The sequence below is a fragment of the Catharus ustulatus genome, chromosome 11, assembly GCF_009819885.2.
Source record: "Catharus ustulatus isolate bCatUst1 chromosome 11, bCatUst1.pri.v2, whole genome shotgun sequence".
Taxonomy (NCBI): Eukaryota; Metazoa; Chordata; class Aves; order Passeriformes; family Turdidae; genus Catharus; species Catharus ustulatus.
In genome coordinates, this window is record NC_046231.1 from 3,408,415 (window position 1) to 3,431,841 (window position 23,427).

Genomic DNA, 23,427 nt, shown 5'->3' on the forward strand with positions numbered 1-23,427 from the left:
CTCATACCATTAAGAAATGATTTAATTCTACAAAGTCTCCTTAGACAGATGCAGGGCTGTCAATAATGACAATCCAGATACTGGTTCTGGAGACAATTTCAATCACTTGGGTTCTTTGTTGCTAAAGGACACACTAAAATACAAGGATGCTGAGAGACCTGTGGAAATTAAACATTCAAACATTGCTATTCAAAAACCTGGGTGGGGGGGGGGGAAATCCCTGTTACTCCTGTGGAACACCCCTTTGGTGAAAAGACTGGTCACTGAGAGTGCAGGTCTGGCCACCCAGCCAAGGAGCATTCCCTGGATCTCTGCAGTGGCCAGGGGTGTTTGGTGCACACACCCTCCACTGTGTGTGTCCAGCAGGACTGAGCCAGGCTGGCAGAGCAGAGACTTACCCTGAAGGGCTGGGAGAGCTGGCAGGGAGAGCTGGCAGGCTGTGGGGCTTCTCCTGGGGCAGAACATTCTGCTGCCTTGCACACAGAGCTCCTGTTACAGGCTCCACACAGTTCCTTCCTCTAAATAATGTAATGATGGTTGCTTTCTGTTTGAGGTGGCAGGGGAAAGACTTTAAAACCAGCCAAGAAACTCCCCCTAAGCCAAGTGTAGCCTTTAGGAAAGGACATTTTATCACCTTCCATACAAACTGCAGTGTGCATATGTGAATATTTAAAACAGAAGATGCAGTTCCCACTGCAGGCCTGTTTCAGCATAAACAACACCTGCATCAGCTCCAGCAGCTCCCTGTGTGCTGGGAAGTCCAAAGGGCTCTGAGCTGTCCCCGGACAGAAGGCATGCAGAGAAAGACTGAGATTTACAGATCCCCTGAGAATCAGCTTGCTTGCTGAACCATCTCCTCTCCAGGCAGTTGACAGTGTAGGCAGTAGGTATTCCAAAGGAATTAAAGGGAAGCTGTTTATTGCTTTCAAAGATGATTCAAACAAGGGAATATTTCTAAAGGAACAGGAATTGTAGTCTGCATTGTTCTGCATTGCCACCCAGAGAGATTGAGAGAGAGTCAGAATTGAGGGATGCAGAGTCAGGCTGGAGCAAGAACTTGGGCTTTTTCTGTAAGCAGACTGTTCTGGACATTATATTCAACTTAAATTATTATACATTATGGGAAAGTTGATTAAATTTTGAATCCAAAGAATTTATAAATCCCTTTTTAATGGATGGTGCTGCACATAGATGAGAACCCCTGTGATGCCCTCAGAGCACCCTGAACAATGCCTTAACCTATAACACTGGCTCGATTTTGTGGCCTTTTGAACAAAAAAGGACCAGAAAATGGTTCAGTCTCAGAAAATGTGTGCCCAGCAGGGGTGGTTCTAATAAAACATCTAAATAAAAGCTCTTGTAGGGATACTGCCTGGAAGTATCCAGGGATACCATCCAGCTCCCACCTTCTTGAAGTTCAGTCTGTGTTAAAGGTGACTGACTACTGCTGCTTTCTGTTAATACTCACAGTGGAAATGTGTCTGTTAAATTGTTCCCATTTAGCCACTGGAAAAAAAAGAATTTTTGGACAAAGCGATGGGATTTCTGGTAGAGAAACTGGTATCTAGGCTGATGTTATCTTCTGTCCCCTTTCAAGTACATGGGTAGACCATGGAGAAAGAAACAACTTTGTAATAGAAAAGGAAATAATTTCTGTCCCTGCTGTCCTGATCATGCACGATTGCAAGGGGATTTTAATCCACATGCTTGCTAACAGCAAGGGCTTTTACACTGTGGATTTACAAATTTGACAAAAAAATGACAAAAAATAATGGAACCCCTTCTTCAGTTTCCTCTCACCCGCCTTAATTATTAATTTTAACTCCATGTGCAGATCAGGGTTACTTTGTTAGATACTTAATGAGGCTGAGAGGACCCACATGGTGTGGCCAGTGAAGGAATTCTATCTAAATTACTTAAACATTCTTCTTCCCTACCTGAAGGCAACCTTGCATTACAGGAGAATCAGAATGTCCTTCAATATGAGGACAATCTAAAGACTTTGCATCAGGAGATTGATAAACTTAGATTTGTAAATTGTATTCTCCTGCTCTTAGGGGGATTTGCTGGATACACTGCTCTTCAGTTCTGGTGGGAATGGATGAACCTCTTCAATTTCTGGTGTATGAACAATCAGATTAAGAGACATTCAGATTAAAAAATAAGCTGAAATTTTCTATTCTTTGCATTAGTAGACAAAAAGTTTTTTGTGAAGAAACTGATAGCATGAAAATAGCTCTTATTTTATAGGACAGGTGTGTGAGCTGCAGAAAAGTGAGTGCTGTTCTGAAAAAGGCTTGTTCATGCAAGTGATGGAGCACTGAAAGGAATAAAAAGGGGAAAATGGTGCTCCAGGGTTACTAGAGCACTATCAAACCCATGCACAGCATAACAGGGTATGTGGTCTGTGCTGGACACTGTCTGCACAATGACCTTACAGGGAAAGACTCAGGGAAAATCCAGCAGCAGTGGATCCCAGGGCTCTGAACAGCAGGAAGGACCTGGCCCTGTGCAAAGATGCTGTGGCTCCTGGAGGGGACCAAAACAACTCCCAGAGCAGGAATTCACTTCAGCCCAGCAATCTCAGAGGTGCCCTGAGCAGAGGCTGGCAGGAATGGCTGAAATCCAGCAGGTCACCAGTGAGGGAGGGTTGGCTGACTGAGAGAGCCAAGAAATGCTGAGACATTGCGGGAGCCTTGAATCTCAGCTGCCTAAAGCAAGAGCAGTGCAATGACAACTTGCTGACACTGCAACAAAAATCAGTCTAGAAAAGGTGGCTGCTTTCTCTTCAGAGCTCTTGTGCTTTAATGTCAGCATGGACTCCTTGAGGTTATGGTAAACGGAAAGTGAAACAGTAAAACAGCTGAGATGAGCCTCATTAAATATTAAAAAGCTGACAGTCAATGTGGATATGCTGTGGAGGTGTGAATTTAGGATGATATGTTGCCTCAAAGCAATGTTTAAATCTGTGTTACCTCTCAGAAGTAGCTCTTCACCTGCTCCTTCAAAGTTACAAACCCATGAACTTCACAGTATATCCTAAATATAATTGTACTGGCAAAATGTCCTGTTAGAATGGCAGTGAGAAGTGGATGCTTTTTTTGATTGCTTTAGTTAATTGTGTTTTTTAAAAAATCCAAAGTTCCCACTATCCTGAAGCTTGAGGAAAACCATGAGAATGGGAAAGGCTTCAAATCTCTGCATGTATCAAACAGTTCCTTCAACTCCTCATTCTTGTCTCATGCATCACAAGGCTCTTTTGAGGGGTCCCAGTGAAGGTGGTGGTGTCTTTAAACTCTGCTACAGAGATGTGGGTTCCTGACCTGGGCAAGGGAGGGTCCTGTCTTCCACTGCAAGCTGGAAAGGGAATGTTATTTGGAGTTGGGTGTTTATGGTTTGATGGCTTCTCTGGGTTGGTTTTTGGTAGTTTGTGTATGCTTTTGGTTTCTGTTTGTTTGAGTTGGTTTTTTTAAGCTTCTTTTAGCTGCTGAAGATGAAGGACAGACTGCAATGCTTGGCCAAGGAAGATATGAATTCTGCCAACAAAAAAATCCTGTTTGAACTCCTCCTGCCTTCTGGATGGCTTCTGCATTGGTATTAATTGGAGAAATGTGCTAGAAATGTTAACAAAGGTGATCACTGTGTTTTATGGAGCTACAATTACAGCTTTAGAATGTTCAGCCAGTGCATGCTGACCTGCTGCAATTTGCAATTCTGAATAGCACCTAGAGCAGGGACTTTCACTGTGATGTCCCTTGTGCTGAGAGCACTTGAGACAAGAAAAACCCTGCTGTTGGAATTATTACAATAATTGATGGATTCATATGTACTGTGTCATTTGTTAATACCATCCTGTTAAGTCCTTCTGGGAATGAGATCACAGATTTTCCTAAGAAGCAGCTGCTGCAGAGTTTCCTGAACCCCCAGATTTTGAGGCTGGGCCAAGGAAGGCAGGGCTGACATACAAACGGATGCCTGGTTGTAACAACATGAGCTAGCAATACCTGAGCCTGCAGCCTTGAGAAGGTGTGGGCAGCCTTGGTGATTCAGGGAGTGCTGAGAGTGTTTAGTGAGCTCTCTGCTTCAGAAAGGAAACTCACTGCTCCTGCTCCCCTCCTGTGTCCCTTGGAGATAAACCCTGCCTGGAGAGAGGCTGGACACAGCCCAGCTAGGTGTGTGTTTATTCCCTATGTAGCCCTTTATCAGGGTTCGATTGCACAAAAGCTCTGCGAAGAGAACCATGTACATGTCACCCCTAGAAAATCACTGTGACTGAGGAAAAAAAGGAATGAACAATGACTGAGACATTAATTTACATTTGTCAAGATGATTACTGACTGAGTTATAGTTCCATTTCCTCTGAATAATTTAGCACAAGATTCCTTCTTTTATTCTTTCCCTGCTCATGGGGTGGATATCCCTGATGAAGCACAGGTACGCTGGAATATTTTTTGCAATATTACTCCTTTCTCCAAACAAGCCCTCCTCACCAGCAGTTCCTGAGTCGTTGCAGGAGGAATCAATACAGTGTCAGGTCAAATTATCTGGTGCATAGGCTCAGTTATCTGCTCATGTCTCAGTTACTCCCAGAGATGAAATTACAAAGCAGCTGCCACTACACTGAGGAAGGATTCCAAGGAGCAGGATGTCCCCAGGATGAGCTGGTCCTGGGGCAGGCAGTGTAGGTGCAGAGTGATCATGGCATGAGACTAGATTAATTACTCATCCATGCATGCATCTGTAAGTTGGGAACATATCTTTAATCATTACTTGTCATCTTATTTAATTAAATTTGAATCATACTTTTTTTGGTTATGGTCGCATTTTTTTCAGTGAAGTTTCAATCTTTCTTGAAATTTTGGAATATTGTTTTTGTTCTAAGTATTAGTACTTTTTTCCTAAAATTTAAAAGCAACTTTAAGCAGAGAAATCTAATTTAAAGGTTTTATTTACTCTATAAACACTCTCCTTTGGGTTCTGACTCAAGATAATTCAATATGAGCACATCAAACCCATCTCTGTCTCCTACAAATGGGTATAGATCTATATTATTACAAACAGTTGCTGTGCTATGATCCCAAATCAAGATTAATACAAAATCAATTTGCCTAATGTTGGCCTTATTTTGCCTTCAATGGAGAGCTCTTTTAATTCTTGTTGGCAATTTCTACTGATAAAATTAAGGGTTTTTTCCACTGTGGCTTAGCAGAATGCAGCAAGGTTTTCAAATTTCCACAATGCAGGAGGTAGGATGCTGACTTTAAGGCTCGTTTTATCCCCATTTGTCGATGCCAGTTTGCCTGTGGGAGAGGGAGGGGGCTGCTGGCCCAGCCCTTCCCTCTGCCAGGACAGAACATCCTGGAGGAGTGTGCTGGGAGCAGAGGTGTCCCCAGAGAGCTCTGGGGCTGCAGGTACCTCTTTTCCTGAGCAACATGGAACAGAGCACTGTGGTTTCCTGTACAACCAGTCAAATGGCTTTTGCTGGGTTCCAGGAGAAAATCTGTGGGCTTATTTTGCATTGTGTCAGCTCCCCTGTCCAACTGCTCCCCACACAGCCAGAGGTGGCCATTGCTGGACTACACTAAAGGAATTTATCACCTGCAGAGCCAACAGAACTTTTTCTGTCCCAATAGAACAGAGGATGTACCAGGAACCTGGCATCCAAGTGCTCTCTGCCTTTTCAGAAGGAAGGGATGATACCAGTGCCCAGGAGCAGCCCAGCACCAGCCCACACTGCATCCACGAGGATGTTTAGCTCATGAGACAAGGCTAAACATGAGTTCAAGCACCAAACAATAACCTGAAGGTGCAGGATTTTAGCACATGGAGACTTTTTTTGGCTTGTTCATTGCTGAAATCCCACACTGACCACTGTTGGGATGCAGTGTGGTGGGGACAGGCTGCTCTGCAGGCGCTGGCAGGGCTGCAGGCACAGTGGGACACTGGTGGCACCATGAACAACACCCCCACTTGTGTAAGTGGGGTCTGACTGCAAGCACTTCTGAGGGATTGTCCTTTTGGCTGGTGACTTAACTCTGCCCTTCCCTGGATTCCCCTGCGATTTAATTTAAACCCCAATGGCCCTTTCTGTGGCACATGATCTCTGTCACGTTCTGTGTTCAGGCCCATCCTATTTCTGCATATTTTTTCTGCACTTGCTGTGACCTGTGAAGAGGAATGAATTACCAGCACACTGTTTCCTTAAGCTGAGCAATTACTTTGAATGAATATTACATGGGTTATGTGAAGATATAAAGTGGAAATAAAGAGACTTGCTATGGAAACAGGGGTTTTTTTCACTTTTGTTGATGCTTTCCTCTCTTCTGCAGTGGGGATTACTGCGCTATTTATTCTTTATGGTGAAAATATGACAGTTATGTCTGTTAGATTTTTCATACTTTTCTTTATATTCCTTAAAAAGTGAGAAATGTAAATGATATTCCTGTACTATCTTTGGGTATTTTGTTTGTATTCTGATGATGTCTCCTTTCTCCAGGCAACAAAAATGAAGATGTTGCATTGTGCCCATCTCATTCATGCATTTTTTTCAAGTGAACTGTCTGTCCTTGTCAGCTCATGTTCCATGGAGTATTTCCAGAACGTGGGTTCTGCAGAACTTTGCAAAGCCCTGCTGCCTACTGTCTGCAGTGTGGTATTTAGAGCATGAAAACTTTTAAAGCCCGACAGAAGCTGGTGGAGTGACCTCTGTATTTTATTGAAGTGATTAATCTGCCTTATATTTTCATTGACTGATCTCTGTATTTCTGCAGCAATTTTTCACTTCTAGGTGTTTCTGCTGTGCTGTATAAAATATTCCCAGTACTGAGAATCAGGAGTCCTTCAGCAATGTGTGTGTGCAAAAGAGCCACCTGAGAAACTCAGGGATTCAGAGTTTATCCTCTTGCTATTAAATGAGTTATAAAACAAGGAGAAATGCCTCAATGAGCCAGTAGTTTCAGTCTGAGGAAGAGAGAGAACAGTGATATTTGTAATCCAGTGCTAAATGCAAGTAAGCTCTGTGTCTCTTTCTTTGGGAGATTGCTTCCCTGAGTCACAGGGGTTCATTTACATTCGGGTGACATCTACAAGAATTTTGCCAACACAGCTTATTACTGCAAACATTGTGTCAGTTCTGACATTTCTCTTTGCTGGAGAATTCCCAGCATGGCTCTGTTTGTTCCTGGTGGCAGACGTGCAGTCACACGGGGAGCAGTGCCAGCCTCGGGAGCGCCTGCATCCCGCCAAGCTCCATTCCCCAGCTCTGCCTCCACAGCCCTTCATGGCCAGGTGGGAACAGAAGCCTCTCCCAAAGCCATTCGACTCTGGAAGCAGGATCAGCACCTGGATATGGCTCCTGGAGCAGACATGGGCAGGTCCCAGGCCTTTTTCTGGAGCAGAAGCACAAACACATCACTGCGATGGGCTGGCAGAGCTCCCTGTGGGCACTGAGCAGCTCCAGCCCCAATCAGCAATTCAGATTGATCCAGCACCCCCAGGGCCTCACAACTGAATCCATGGAAAATAAATTATCCCTGTTATCCCTGTTGCTGCACTGAAATGATGCTTAATTCCCAGACTCTTTTTCCAGTCTAACTCACAATAAGTGTGTGTTAAAAGTGGACAAGGAGTCAGTGCCAGGAGCATTATCTGAGTTAGATCCTCAACTCTTTGGTCTTCCTTTCTCATATCCCTGCTTTGTGCATTTCCCTGGCTATCCCATGCAGTTACTCCACTTCCCTCCTCAGAGAGGGTGCCCTCAGGGTTTCTTTCATTTTATGAACATAATTTACAGGTTCTGTGAATTGCTCTTGTTAATGGGAGTCACCAGTGATACTTAATAATAGGCATCAGAATATTTTGTCTGCCACTCCATACACTTTTCTCCTGCCTGTTTATATATTAATATACATACATTATAAATGGATATTATTATATGTAACATGCATTTATTTGTCACTCCCCTCTGGGGAGCAAAGCCTGGCAGTTACAAACAGCTCTCCTGCAATGCAATCATTCACAGAATTCACAGAATCACTGGGTTGGAAGAGACCTTCAAGATCGTCAAGTCCAACCCAGCCTTAACACCTCAACTAGACCATGGCACCAAGTGCCACATCCAGTCTTTTTTCAAACACATCAGGGATGGTGACTCCACCACCTCCCCAGACAGACCATTCCAGTACTTGATCGCTCTTTCTGTGAAAAACTTTTCCTAATATCCAACCTGTATCTCCCCTGGTGCCGCTTGAGACTGTGTGCTCTGGTTCTGTCAGTGCTGCCTGGAGAAAGAGCCCAACCCCACCTGACCACAAAAACCTTTCAGAAGTTGTAGAGAGTGATCAGGTCTCCCCTGAGTCTCCTTTTCTCCAGGCTGAACAACCCCAGCTCCCTCAGCCGTTCCTCACAGGTTTGTGTTCCAGACCCCTCACAGGTTTGTGTTCCAGACCCCTCACAGGGTTTGTGTTCCAGACCCCTCACAGGTTTGTGTTCCAGGTCCCTCACAGGTTTGTGCTCCAGACCCCTCACAGGTTTGTGTTCCAGACCCCTCACAGGTTTGTGTTCCAGACCCCTCACAGGTTTGTGTTCCAAGCCCCTCACAGGTTTGTGTTCCAAGCCCCTCACAGGTTTGTGTTCCAAGCCCCTCACAGGTGGTGTGTGACAGCATCCCACAGATTAAGAGCAAATATTCCCCCACTTTTGAAGCTTCACTTTGGAGCTTGTTTCAGGAATTTCTTGCTCTCCCATTTGGACAGTAAGAAGAGCCTTGGATGCACCTGCAGGGAGGCTCAACCTCTCTGAAATGCCCCTCCTGAGAACCTGCCTCTCTACCAACTGGAGAAGGTCTGTGTGCCTTCCCTGGAACTGCTGGCAAGCAGGAGAAGCCTGGGTACAATTTTTCAAAAGAACTGTGAAATTGCAAATTCCTTTTCTTCAGCTGGACCAGCTCTAAAAGGGCATGCAATGAAATGAATGGAAACAAAGAATGTAGTCATTAGGCTAACATTTAATTTTTTCAATATTTAGTGTTTCAAGTTCTGCTACGTTTATGCAATAGATATTTAAATAACAGTACTGTGCCTCTCTTGAAATCAGCTTTTCAGACAAGAACTATCCAAAACCCAAGTTTAGACAGTGCTCAAACATATTTTCCTCAAGAGTCTCCTGTTTTGTTTTTGATTCTGTTCACCATCCTGGTGGACTCCAGGCAGGGTTACCTGAAGAGGCTTTTCCATGGGCAGAATTATATACATGACTTTCTATAGAGCTGCTGGAGAGGGATGGAGGATGGAGCTTATGAATCCCAAAGGCCTGAGGTGCTGCCCAGAGAGGCAATCTGGGGGCTTGGCTGTGGAGATGTAGCTCTTAGAACAAACAGAAACCTCCTGGTAATGTGAGCTTTGAGTAAAATCTTCATGACAGAATAATTTTAAGCTTTTGTGCAGTGTTTAATTACTCTAGTACTAAAATGAGAAGTACCAAGTTACATAAAACAGAATTTCTTCAAGATGAAAGCCTCCACTCATAGTAAGCCTTGGGACTGGGAGCAATGATTACACAGGTTGTGATTCTCTTTGGCTTCAGTGGGGTAATTCTCTGGCTCCCATGAAAAGGTATGTTTAAACCTGAAGCAGAATTTTACCCTTTCAATCTACCTTCTCATGGTTTCAGGGAAGTCTCTAGACAGAAAATACAGACTAAAAAAAGGAGCTAGGTAAACTGAAAGACAGCTCAAATCTTTGTGTGCTTTAGCTTCATGCCAAATGAGTGGTGGAGGAGGAGACAAAGGGCAGATGAAGGCAAGAATATCTTAAGTGCTACAGGTCAGCACCCCTTTTCCAAGAGTATTTTCTGAGAAATGTGTGGCTAACCCTTAAGCAAAGGTCGTACATTAGATTTCCTCTTCCAGCCAGGGAAATCTTAGCTTGTTTTCTCAACTGGAACAAATCCATGCATTGCTTCTCAGGGCAGCTTCCCCTGAATGCACACAGGACAATGCTCTTGTTAAGTCCTAGAAGTGGTTCTACTTCCCATCCAAAAGGATTTAACAGCAAAACTCACCCTCAATCAGAAAAGAGAGCACAAGAACAAGAAAGGGAGAGGAAGAAAAATATGAGAATGTATTTTTTCATCTGAGGATTCTGGCTGACTGAGCCAGAAAGGAATAGGCAAATATATTCATACTTGCAATACACTTGAAACAGTTAATGTTCTTTCCCATTAGGCTGAATTTCATGGTAGGTGCACATTAAACGCAATAGCTAAAATTAAGCTCTCAGAGTAAGCTAGGAAGTAATGATTCTGTTTCTGAAAGCCAGGACAGCTATGGAGGGCAAAACTTAACAAAATTCTGGGGACTTATCCTGCCATATGAAATTTTGATTTATTATTTTGACATTTTTTTTCTTTCCTAATTAGTCTGTGTGATTGTAAGGATTTATTTCCTAATTTGCCCCCAAATTGCATGCTGATGGTTTTTTCTTCCTTTCACCCTTCCTTTATCTTTTTCACCCAGAGAGGACTTTCCACAGGCAGGACTATATACTTTTATATATGACTTTCTACAGAGCTGCTGGAGAGAGATGGAGGTTATGAATCCCAAAGGCCTGAGGTGCTGCCCAGAGAGCAATCTGGGGGCTTGGCTGTGGAGATGCAGATCTTGGAACAAACAGAAACCTCCTGGTAATGTGAGCTTTGAGTAAAATCTTCACAACATTATTTTTATTATTTATTTTAATTATTTATTATATTATTTTAAGTTTTTCTATGCAGTGTTCAATTACTAACAAAATGGGAAGTGTGATGTATGTTATAAAGTAATTTGTGTTTTATGAAAGATGAATCATGTTTGTATAAATAAAGAGTTTAATAAAGTAACTTTAGGAACATTGAGCCACAGTGTGGAGAAAAGATTGCTTCATAGAATTAAATAAATAAAAATAAATAATAAAAAATAAAAATTGCTTCTTAAATCTTTTTAATTCGGCTTGATTAGTTTATTATCTATAATAGGAAGTATCAAGTTATATTTGATTTTTATTTTCTGCACGAAACCCCTCCTGTGCAGAGCTGTGTGGGCTGATGTGTGCACACATCAGCTGTGGGAAGCACACACAGAGGGCAGCATTGAAATCCTCTCCATGAATCACACAAGTGGCTTCTCAGGCTATTCTTGGTTACTGTGATGCCCTGAACAGCCTTTCAGGAATTTTGGAGCCATGGCTCAGCACACTGGGACTGATATTCTTACATAGCTGTAATGCCCAGGAGCCATGGCTGGGAAACTGCATGTGTGAGGCACTACAAAAAGAACAAAGATTACCTCCTCCCACATTCTTCTTGTTTGATCCACCACTTGATCAGGCTCTTCCTGCCAGCCTGCTTTGTGGCAATAGCACAGATGTTTTCCACCTTGCAGCAATATGCTGAACATATGATGGAAATCTGTCCTGGAATACAGCCTCCCTGGGAAGTCCACTCTCACTCTCAGTAGATACTGTGGATGTTGCTTTTTGAGGATTCAAGTTTTTCCTCTGTTCCTTCCCAGAAAATTCACTTCACCATGGCTGGCTACAAAGCTTTTTCTGCACATGCCTAGGTCTGAAAGGAGGTGTAAAATACTGTAAATCCTGTAAGCCCTGGGGAATCTCTCTCCTAGTCTCAAATAGAACACATGAGATGTCCCTGCCATTTGCTCATCATGGTTCAAACAAGCACTGCCAAGAGCCCCAGTGTGACCAGACTGCCCACTACAGTGCTGGATCTCAAAACCCTGTGGCTTAATTCCTGCCCACAACAGTGCTGGATCTCCTCAGAACCCCATGGCTTCATTCTCACAGCTGTGGCCTGAGATTTCCAAGAGTTTTGTGGTAGTAAAATTGGTGTGACATGGCTGAGAAAGAGCTGCCAGGTTTGGGTCTCCCCTTTCCTCAGCATTTCTGAACTTCCTTAGCATCTCTTTTTCCTTTGCCCTTCTCATTTCTGAGATCCTGCATGGTTGATACAAAGCAATCTCTTACTAATGAGTGCTGAGGCCTCCTGGTCACTGCTGTAGATACCACTGAATCTGATTTTATCAATGCCAGAACAAAGGGTTTGATTCCCTCTGAGGCCCAAGAACAGGAATCCAGGATATTGGATTAGGCACTAATGGCACAGGAGGTTTTTGAAAGTAATTTCCCTTTCCCTCTGTCATTAATCTGCTTCCATGGCTGATGAGCTGCCAGTGTTTCAAGAAGCAGATCTCATGAATTTCCTTACTGACAGGCCAATCCAGAAGCCCCTGCAGTGAATGCACTGTGGGCACATCTAACAGACCGAGGATTGGCCATTTATTTCTCTCTTTGAACAAAAAAGCTTTTCTCTGACCAAAAATGGCACTGGACTAATAACCTTCTAATGGGTATAGAGTGGGAAACCTTTGTAGTACCATCAGAGAAGAGCTAGTCCAGTCCAAAGCAAAACCTCACCATGCTTCTGTGATTCATTTTTAAGAACTCCAGCACTGGCAGGAATGATTGACCAGTTTTCAGACTGATGGGGGAGTTTTCTTGGGGCAGTAGGAAATACATCCCAATACTTTGGCTATATTTTGTCCCAGTTCTCTGGGTGACTGGTCTGTTCTGTTAGTTGAGAGCTGAGACTGAATTGCTGGGTTTTTTTTCCAAATAAAGTTGCACATGGTCATCTTTCCTGGGAATCCCTGTACAGCTGTAGTCCACCAAAAATTCCATGATCTCAACAGCCAATGACGTATTTGCTTGTGAGTAAAAACAAAAAGTGCCTAACTCCTGCTTGTAGGCCTCTACTGGAGGGGGGGGTGGGGGGGGTGGGGTGGTGGTGTTTTTCACTTGAAATGGTTCTCATTTTCCACTTTTATGTTTGAAAGTCAAATGATGGTTGTACCGAGTTTTCAACAGGGCTCCAAAAGATAAAGGAGTTTTTAAAGGTGCTGCATAACCACCAGTTGCCATTGCTGTTCATAACACAGTTTCGTAAGTGCTGTTTCAGCCTTACTGAAAGATATTTAGGTTTTTGGAAAGCCAGAGGTGGAGGAAAGAATTGGAACAAAATTGAAATAGAGCAGACCAAAATAACACAGTAAAGCATGTTATCAGCCTTGAAAGGCTTTGTGACTTTGATAAACATTCCAGATAATGAATTTAAGAGACGGAGCTCTGCACACTGCATGGCTCTATCACCATCTGCCTGGCACTGTAATTAACTGATTCTATCTCAAATTTGCTTTGCTAATTAGATGGAACACAGTCTGGTAGTAGTACTTGGAGGGTTCATCTGCTGGCCTGGTGAGTGCTGTGCAGTATTTGTGTGCCCAGTCTTTCCACGAGAAGCAGGGATTGTGATCCCAATGGCACTTAGGGACACATCCCTCTCTGTAGAGGACAAGTTTGGGCCTCCTGTGCTCAAACAATTTTAGGCTGAGGAAGTAATCTCAAACCTACTTAGTCAGGGTCAAGCTGTCAGCAAGAACAGATGACATGAAGATCTCCTACCTGGTAGTTTTTCTCCTTTTGCTGGGGGTTGCTCTCCCTGGAATTTTTGAGGTTCACAGAAAACTTCCTGATAAGCTACAGGGAAAATCTGAGAAGCTGATTCAGCCTCCTGTTCAAACATAAAGCTGTCCATCCTGGCTAGTAATGAAGAAGAAATTTGACAATGGCTGTTTTCACAGACAGCTCCAATGGTGGAACTTGGCTTTATTCTGCTAGATTTTTATAGTGTAAAAATTATTTATTTGTAACACATTGAAAATGGAAATGTTAACCTATCTGGGCACTAGTTCTACATTATGATTTATTATGAGAATTACAAACTTCCAGCCCAGCAGAAATTAATTTCAAAACATCTGCTTAGCAGATGTTGAGGCACCTGCAGTCAAAGAACACCATATTGTGTAGCAGAGATCTGTTTTCAGGTTTTGTTTGGGTTTAAAAGAAGCCTAAACAACAGCTGTCTTTTCCCTCCTCCCTTCAGTTAATTCACCATAACTACCACAAGTAAGAGTGCACCCTGCACCCTGCTAATGTGAGTCAGAAATACACAGAGCAGTGGGAGCACTGCTGGCTGCCAGCACTGGGATTCAGAAAATATTGTTGTGCTTTTTGTTCTTGAAGAAATGGTTATTTAGCAGAAGGTTCCACTCTCCACTGGGAATTTGTGTGTGTGAGTATGGGAGATGCAGATGTGGCCTCTAAACAAATGTGAGGAGATGATGGCCACAGGGTTTTAGTGCTGACAGTCTGATACCTGTAACTTTATAGAGTGCTGCACTTGCCTGTTGTTAAAAAAAAACAAGTTTAAAGTCCCTTAAAGCCATTTATCAAAAGATTTTTAAGTTGTTGGAGTAATAAAATGAAAGTAAATTTCATCTATCTATCTATCTATCTATCTATCTATTCCTGCTTTTATCTATATAAAATAATTTTCAATTAAAAAAAGGTGACAATCCCTAGGTCTCTGAAAACCTTGAAATACACAATCAACGATTTAGTTGATAGATCTATTTGCATGTTTAATCAGCATCCTTAAACAGCATGAGAAATTGTCCAAGGACACACAAATAATGGATAAGTGATATGACTGACACAAGCTTTAAAGGTATCTCTTAATAATGATTTAACAGAAAAACATGTTATAAGGGAACTATACTCCCTTCTTGGTACCTGGTTTTTATTATTTATGTGTTTCATATGAAGTAGATGAAGTTTTTGTTGGCCAAAATAAAAAAAAATTAAATTTCTGAATTGACATACCATTAACTGTAAAGTAAATGTAACAAATGTAAGATGAGAACGAATAATATTTTCATTCATGCTTTATGGCTCAAGGATGTAGTTCTTTAAATGACTGTTGCCTTCAGAGGGCAATACAAGGTACTCGGATCCTGCCAGAAAGTCCTAAATGTCCTAAAGTGTATTAGGATGAAATGGGTATATCAAATATACCAAATACCAAATCTATTCAGAAGGAACCAAGGTATTTTTTACCCTACGGGCTAAATGTTTAGATGTCAGTATTACAAAACCAGAAAGTCAGAAGTATGAACAGTGAATGATTCAAGTGGAATGCATCTATCCTGCACACAGATAGGAGAAAAAGTAATGAATATGATACGTATTTATGTCATATATTTAGATATATACTCATCCCCAAGATATTAGTTATATAATTCTGTACCTTACATAATGTTACCTATACATTAGTCACAAAGGGGGGGTGCTTATACACAAGTACATTTTCATGTGCAGATTTAGCCCCATGTTCATTGATGACTTCCTGATGTGGACACAGCTCATGGAAATCTGCCTGGCAACTTTTGGATTCCGTGTGGCTCTGTCCTGCATTCCTGGGTAGCAGTGCTGCTCTGGGCAGGCTGGCCCTGAGGGAATGCTGCACCAGGGGGAATTCAGTCCTCCTGGGGAGCTTTGCTGTGGCTGCTGCTCTGCTGACAGGTCTTGCACAGGTGCTTTGGCAGCTGCTTGTCTGCAGTGTTTCTGTGTGTGGGGTGACAGCAGCTGGTGCCTCAGTGGTGACATTCTGCTCCCAGGGTCACTTGTGAAGAGTCAGTGTGTGAAGACTGAAGATCATCAGTCCTTGCACTGACAAATAATGAATTTTCCTCCAGGCAGTTTCTGAGTTCTGTGCACTCCTGTAACTATTACAAATGCTCTGTTGGTTTGGAGCTCTTAATGACTGTAATGTGTTCAGAGCAAACCTGTGAGTACTTGACTCTCATTTTGTCAGCTGTCATTCCTGTAGTTTTTTATTAGCACTGAAGTGACAGCTTTGCATTTAGAAAAAAAATATATTTACATATATTAAGAAGATTTTTGTCAGTCACTATTTGTGCACACCTTTATAGAAGGGCAGAAAATAACACATTGTTATGTGCAATATAAATTGATTAAAGGTTATGGGATCCTGGTAAAATGCAAGATCATCCAAACTGTTGTGTCCCCATTAAACCTTCCACAGCCACACCCAAAACCACAACCTCATGTCTAGCTGTAATCTCTGCTGATTAGGTTATAAATTCAGAGTGTAAGAACTTGCCTAAATTCAGGTCTTATGTTCCTTTCATGCACATTAACAGTAAACCTTAGGAATTGTCAATAGAAATTCATAATCTTTTGTGCTCCATGGATGTGCTCTGGATGCTGCTCTATTGTCAGAGTGGTGTGTGGGGCTGGAACTGCTCTGGGCAGCCTGGGAGTGGATGGTGCTGAGCAGAGATGGTGGTAAGGGCCTGCTGTCCACACTCTCTATGTCTAGAGGGTTTTACTTTGCATTTTTCCTCCATGTATCTCATGCCCATTTGAGGATGGAGTGTACTGGGCTCACTCCTGAATCTCATTTTTTGGGTTACTTTCACCTGAAGTATCTTTACAGTCCGCTCTGCTATTGTAATATCTGATCCTTCTGCACAATTGAGGCCACGCTCTTTTGTGTAAAGTGTCATGGTAACTGAAATCCACAAGTCTCCAAGTACTTCTTCTAATTAGTGACAGCATGTGATCAATGCTATTTGTAGAGTGTAGAGCAGAGGTCTAAAAGTAGTTTGTCTCTTAGATGTTGCTAGTCACAAAGTGGGTATGCTAAAAGGAAGGCTCAGTGTTAAAACTGAAGCTTGACATTAACGTGTAAACAGAACAAGGCAGGAACTGAAGAAGCTGAGGCGGTTACATCTCTAAGTTTGCTTGTAAACAGCAGCTGCAGCAACCTCATGTTCATCAAAGATCTTCCAACACCTCCTTCGACTCCTTTGCAACAAATCTGGTTTTAAAACAAATGGCTAAAACTGTCTCCACTCTGAATAAAAAGTATCCCATGACTACCTTAAATACACTGGGTATCTCTGACCTGGCAGTAATTCTTCCCTCTCCCCTGGACAAGCACTACCTGAATCACCTGTGAGGTGGTTTGGTTATTCACATTGCACTTCCAGATGCAGAAGCCCAGCCAGCAGCCACTGCTCTGCAGAGCTGCCAGTGCCTAATTGTTTCTGGCAATGGAAACTGCCTTTCTCAGGCTTTTTTTCTTCCTTCTTCCTCCTCAACTGGCTTTTCAGAGCAGTAGCTTTCATAATACATTAGCTTAATGCACTCTGAGCTTGACCACATCTTCCATTCCCACTGCTGCCTGAACCACACATTGTCCTTGAACTCAGCATCCAGTACAATGATTTAGACAGATGAATAAATAAGCCTCTAAATATCCACGTCCTTGCAACAGCAAAACCAAATCAAACCTATTGTTCAGAGCAGCCTATTGCTGCAGACACTGAGTTGGTGAGCAGATGGATTCATATTCACAGAATGTGGGGGCACAATTCAAGAAAGTGAAGGGTAACTCACTTGAGCAGAGTTCCAAGGACATGTGGACTCTGCCACAGTCCCCCTTCTAGTGACAGCACAGCCAGTGCAAGAGGCAGTCTATCACCACCACAGTGTGGCTCTGTTTTACTCAGCAGAAGGATCAGTTCATCTGAAAAGAGGAGAAACAATAGATGATTGTGTAACAAGCAATTCCTTCTGAAAGTCAATCTTGCAGCTTTTGAAAGTCCCAGTTGGGTGAAAGCAGTCTCTTCTTTGTCAGAACTGAAAAGGGTCTGGGACTGAAACAAATCCTTCCTGTCCTGTCGTTCCTGACGTTTAGCTGAGGTTTGAGCCAGGTGAGGTCTGGGTGAGGCACACCCCAGAGAAATCACAAGTGTGTGTCTCTGAGCCTTCAGCCTGCCTGACATGCTTGAACATCAAACCAAAGTTATGCATCTTCACCCCAGCTGAACACACAAATGGTTAAATGGGAAAAAATATATCTGTTATCTTGCATAAACCTGAAGGACTGGATTAAGAACTGCTTAGCTGTAAATATAACTCTGTCATAGTCCCTTTCCAGTTTGACAGTTAAGGGTAGGAACTGAGCCTGACAGAGTGGGGGAGCATTTTTTCAATACTCTTAATAAAGCCTTGGGTGAATTTATGTAGACATAAACTCAGGGTTGGTTTACAGAGAATGAAATCCTCTCCAGTAGGGTCTACAGCTCTGCCTGAAGCTAAATGTTTTACTGGCCCCTCAGTTAAATTACTGAAGAGATGTCCCAGGGCTACTATTGATTTTGGGGGACTGAGTAGAAAACTGAATCACTCCTCTCTGCCTAGAGAAGGGAAAAATTAATTTTCTCTTGTCTTTTGATGGAGCACTGGGGATCCTTTTGTCTTTATGCACACCAATGGCAATGAACAGACATTTCCCCCTCTCAAAGGAGAGAAACAACCAGAACAGCAGCTCCAGGTCATGCTAATATGCACCTGTACAAAATGCATTTGCCTGAGAAATGGGAGTGTGGGTGGGACTGGTGTCACTTGTCACGTCTGAGCAGGGCCACCCCTTCCCAGGCCAAAAGCTCTGAGGGTTTGCCTGCAGCAGCAGCAGTTTGGCTTTTCATGTCCATCAACATTCAAACAGCAGCTGCGTAACACAAAGTTTAAAAAGAAATTGGGGCATCTCTGTGAAAGGAACTATATGGGGCTTTCTTGTGTGTTTTACACTTTGCAATACAAAACATCCCATGGAATTTCAGTGTCCCACTGAACCATCTAAACCACTGAGCAATCATTGAAAACAGAACTTCTCATGTAAATATATGAGTTTCTTAGGTTACACATCTTTTAAGACACTATAAAAAACAAACAAAATATGGAGACTGGAAAGTCAGAAAATTCTCCAGGAAAAGAGAAGTAAAACTTCCTACATTATTCAAATAATATATTATTTTATAATTTTTTCCCATTTCACCAGAAGAGCTATTGAAGGTGATCTTTTTTGGATTGTACATAAAAGCAAATAATTGTCTGACAAGTGCACCTGAGTGTCCACTGACACATATTGAGTCTTCCAATAAAGAGAAAGAGAAGTAAAACAGACAGAAAATAGTTAATTAATGACCAAATTAAGTAACTTTGTGCAAAGAGATTCTTTGGAAATCAGCTTTAATTTTCAGCAGAGTATAATGAATTCAGATTGTATCCAGGGCACTTTGTGTGAGCAATCTAAAACATCCCAGAGGCAAACCAAGGTTCAAGCCCCAGATTGATGAGCACGAGTGCACAGGCTCAGAGGTACAGGCTGGCACCCAGCAGAGCACAGGTACTGCTGCTACAAGTTTTAATTTGGAACCTTCTGTCACCCTTTACAGTTGCAAAATCCTGCAGTTTGGGTAATTGGTCCTGGTTTCCCCTCCTGCACAGCTGCTCCAGGGGAAGATGGCAGTGTTCCCCATTCAGAAACATCACCAGCAGGGACAACACACTGCCACAGCAAATCTCAGCCTGGGCCCTTGCATCTGGCAGCTCTGCCACCTCCCAGGATCACTGTGCACCTTCAAACATCGTGGTGCACCTCCGAAAAAACCTCTGCATTTCTGGCAGGCATCTCAGACAATTTCAGGTATAACAGCATGGGATTATGTGGGTTGTTTTGTTTGTTTATTTGTGGGGTTTTTTTGTGGTTTTGTTGGGGTTTTTTTAGAGTTAAAAGAATACAGAAGCAGCAGCTAAACAATAATACTTTGTGATATACAAGAGTAGTCGTGTAAATGGGAACAACTTTTATTGGTGTTGGACTGGTTGCCCAGTCATGGTAAATGTCAAACAGGAAAATGGTGCAAAGGGAAAAAAATAATTTATTAGGAAATGTATTGGAGTAATTTGTCCTGGTAATATCTTATATCTTCCATAAATCTGTTTAATTCCTAATCCAGTTCAAAGTTGCCCTAATTATTTTAAACTTCTATGAACTTGTTCCAGTTTACACCCTTTTGTATCTTGTTCACTGTGCCTGTTTTTACCAGTTCAACCCAATTCTCCTCTACCACTGGCTGTGATGTCACAAATTTTTGGACATCTGAAAATTCTCTACAGTTCCTGCAACATAAAATTCTGTTTTACCTTTCACCACTTTACTGACTCCTATTTGAAGGTCACTCTAATCCAAACTCCTCATCTCCCATGAGGTGATGCTGTGCTTTGTGTTCTGCCAGCTGTTGTGGAACTGGGGAAGTCCTTTGGGAACTGTCCTTTATGAGAACACCAGAAACCCCCAGTGATGTTTTGTTAGCCTCAGGGAGAACCGTTCAGATTGTAAACTGTAAAACATTACACAGGCAGATCCAGTTTCCTTTGGACTGAGAAGCAGTGGGGTACAATGATGGTTTAAAAAAAAAAAAAAACGGTGTGCAAACCTATCCCAGCTGTAGCAAGTGCAAATTATGTGTTTTGTGAATCCAGATGATACAAATCTCCCATCTGTTCTCAAAGGGAGCTGTAAAATAATCTCCAAAATGATGAGGACTGAAAATGCACTTTTGAGGAAGAGAGTGAGGCACAGCCAGCAGGCAGGGACAGAGGCATCACAAACTGACTGAACAAATAATGAGCTTTCAGGTCTTTGCAATGAAAATTCTTTCAAGACTGATTGTTTCACTGGTGAAAAAATGCATTACTTCCCAAGGTGATCTTTCTGTCCCAGTACATGCTGCCATGAGATATTTTGTCTTCAAAGCATGTTTTAAAACTAAAATTGATTTGAAATTTGTTTCTCCTACAGATGACAGAGAGCTAAGAAGCCTCTCTGAGAGAAGCCCTTTCTGGTTCAAGTGCAGTTTCCACTCATGTTTCCATTTAGAATTGTGCTGTTCTAAAAGGAAAGTATTTTATAAAATTGTCTATGTAGTTAAAAAGTATTGGTAATACTGTGATTTTGTGCTCTCCCTAAACATCTGGGCTTTTCTGGTTGGGTTTGCTGCTCAGAGATGTGCTGTACAGCCAGAGCACCCAGCAGGATGCATTGGAACTTTCAGTCTACTATTGAATGTCCCACATTCTTTCTAAAGAACATCTGATTCCACAAATGTGTTTACTGTGAGGAGAGTGATCATTAGTGCAGTTTGATGTGCTCTTCAAATGAAGCGCAAAAATCACCCCAAATAACTCCTCCTTTTGCTCCTCTCTCCAGAGTGTGTGTCCCTTAGCCCCAAGTTCCAGGCCAAACCAGGTAACACTTTGGATTCACATTCCTCTCTGAATGTGTCTGTGAGGCAGAGCTGGAATGACAATATCCAGTGATTAGATATTGCTGGGTTACTTGTCAACATGGCTGCTGCAGTAAAGCAGCAATTTGCCTTTCAGTAAAAAAAAAAAAAAAAAAAAAAAAATCCAGTTAGTTTACCTCTCAGAACTTTTATTGTCTGGGCAAGGCAGAAGGGCTTTACCCTTTCTCCGCTGCCCAGGGAGTGAGGATCCTGTGGTTCCCTGTGAATCCACTGCCCTTGGAGCAAGTTTACATTGAGGTGACCTGGTTTGCAAATTTCTAGAAACTCTGGTCTTCTGTGCTGGGCTTTCTGTGACCAACTTCTTTAATGAAGCCTGGTACTTCCTGCCGATCATTTAGGCCAAGGACTTGAGTGCTGGGTGTATTTGGAGAGTGAAAACAGCCAATCTGTACCTCAGTAGTTTATCTTGGAAATAACCAAAATACTGATTTCTGCTAATAAGAGAGATGTTAAAGTGTGGATTAGAAGCAAAATTTAATATGAGGGGATCCTAGTAAGAACTGATCTTCCAACTGGGACTAAAGAGCTCATAATTACTCTCTCTTTGAGAGGATCTGGGATCTCTTTTGTAAAGCTCATTTCTTTAAATCCTGAGGCCTTGCTGTAGAAATTCCTTCCCATTGGAATGGAGACCTGCTTGCATTTGGTCATCTAACCATAAAAAACATTACAGGTCCTTAGTAAGTGGAAACTGAATTCAGAGAATTCCTCTCTTGTTAGCAAGAGTCACTGCCAGGTAATGGACAGACACCAACCTGGCCGCCAGGAGAGCTATGCCTTCTCTTTAAGCTCCTGTGTAATTTAAAGCAATTAACTTTTCTGCCAGCCTTTTTTTCCTCTGCCCATCTTTTGTGTTTTCTATATACCTGTCACCTGAAAGGACAAGGACAGTTGTTTTGTGCAGAACCTAGAGTAATTAAGCTTCAGTTTTAGTTGAGGCTTTTAAGTGAAGTAATCTTTAGCAATTTTGCAGCTAAATCAAAATAAAGCTAGGATGCTGAAAACCTGTAAAGACAGATGCTTACAGAGCTGCTTTTCTTAAACTATCAAACTAATAAAGATTACTTGTCAATGAAGGAAAAAACAACTGCTGAAAGACAAATCCTCATTTTAAACTTGGAAACAGAGGGATTAACATGCTTGCAACTAAAAAGAGCAATTAAAAGATAAGAAACTTAGAATAAAAGAGCCAACAGAAACAAAGTGTCATAAAAGAACTATTTGTACTAAGAGTAGAGAGAGGTCATGGGGCTTTGGCTGGAAATGTCCTTTAGTGAATTGTCTTCACACAGGTTCTTAAGGACTGTAGGCTTCCCTATGTCATACAGTGTCATTAAAAAAAAAATAGTCAGAGATATTTCAGGAAGTTCCAGCAGGAAATATATTAAGTTTTTGAGCTAAAATCCCTGTTTGCATAAATGCTGTCAAATCCAGCTGAAATGCTTCTGCCAGCTCTGAGCTGGAGGCCAAGCCTTCAAAGCATCTGAGGACAGAGACTGTAAGGAGGCTTTACAGAGGACTCCACCTCTTCTGGAGAGATGCTCTGCATAAAGGTACCCAGACATATGACTGAACACACAGCTCAAACAGGATCTAAACCAAACCTCCCCCTACTCTCCTCTGAGGGGTTTCTTGATAGGGCTGCTTGTAGCAGCTTGATGAGGTCCCCTACAAAAACTGAAGCATAATTCTATTTATTTGCTAGGGAGCAGGTTTGGACTAGATTCTGTGTGTTTGCAGTGCAGGTGCATGGGAACTATGCATCTATTATTTTCTAATCTATTATTTAAGGTGGAGAAGTGTGAGTTGGGAGAAGTGAAAGCATTAAGTCAGTAGGTACAATGGAAATTAATGACTTGGAGTTGTCAGCCTACATCCTCATACAGGAGGATGAGAAACTGTCAGGCTTGGAGAGAAATGGATCCCTTCCCAGGGCAGATTCCAGCCTAATAAATTAAAAGGTGAAGAAATTATTCTTCATGTAACAGATGATTTCAAGCCATCATAAAATAAATTAATGGCAGAAAGATGCTGGCTATTACTTAGCAGGGGAAAGGAACAAAGGAGTCCAAGGTGTGGTTCTGGAGGTATTTGAGCAGCCTTCCCTCCTGCACAGCTGGAGTCATTACAAATGAAGTGCAGTATGGAAAACTCTAGGGAGATTGGGATATGCCTTTAAGGGAAAGGAGATGGGAACCTCTTCAGCACCTTCAGAAAAACATCCACACTTGGAGAAGAACAGAGTGAAGGAAGAAAAGAGCAGATTATTCTGGGGATTAAATCTTGCTGTGCACTTA

The 23,427-nt window shown here is 42.3% G+C and overlaps 1 protein-coding gene across 3 annotated transcripts in view; it reads right to left on the minus strand.

Annotated features, from left to right (window-relative positions):
• Window positions 1–23,427, minus strand: part of LOC117001579 (protein BEAN1-like) — a 54,863-nt gene that overhangs the window by 26,164 nt on the left and 5,272 nt on the right. The window contains exon 3 of one of the 3 annotated variants that reach the window (XM_033070003.1): window positions 17,373–17,502. The exons of the other annotated variants lie outside the window; for them this stretch is intronic. Within the exon in view, the coding sequence (XP_032925894.1) occupies window positions 17,373–17,394 (22 nt within the window). The 5' untranslated portion in view covers window positions 17,395–17,502. The remainder of the gene's footprint in view (window positions 1–17,372; window positions 17,503–23,427) is intronic. 3 annotated transcript variants of the gene reach the window in all.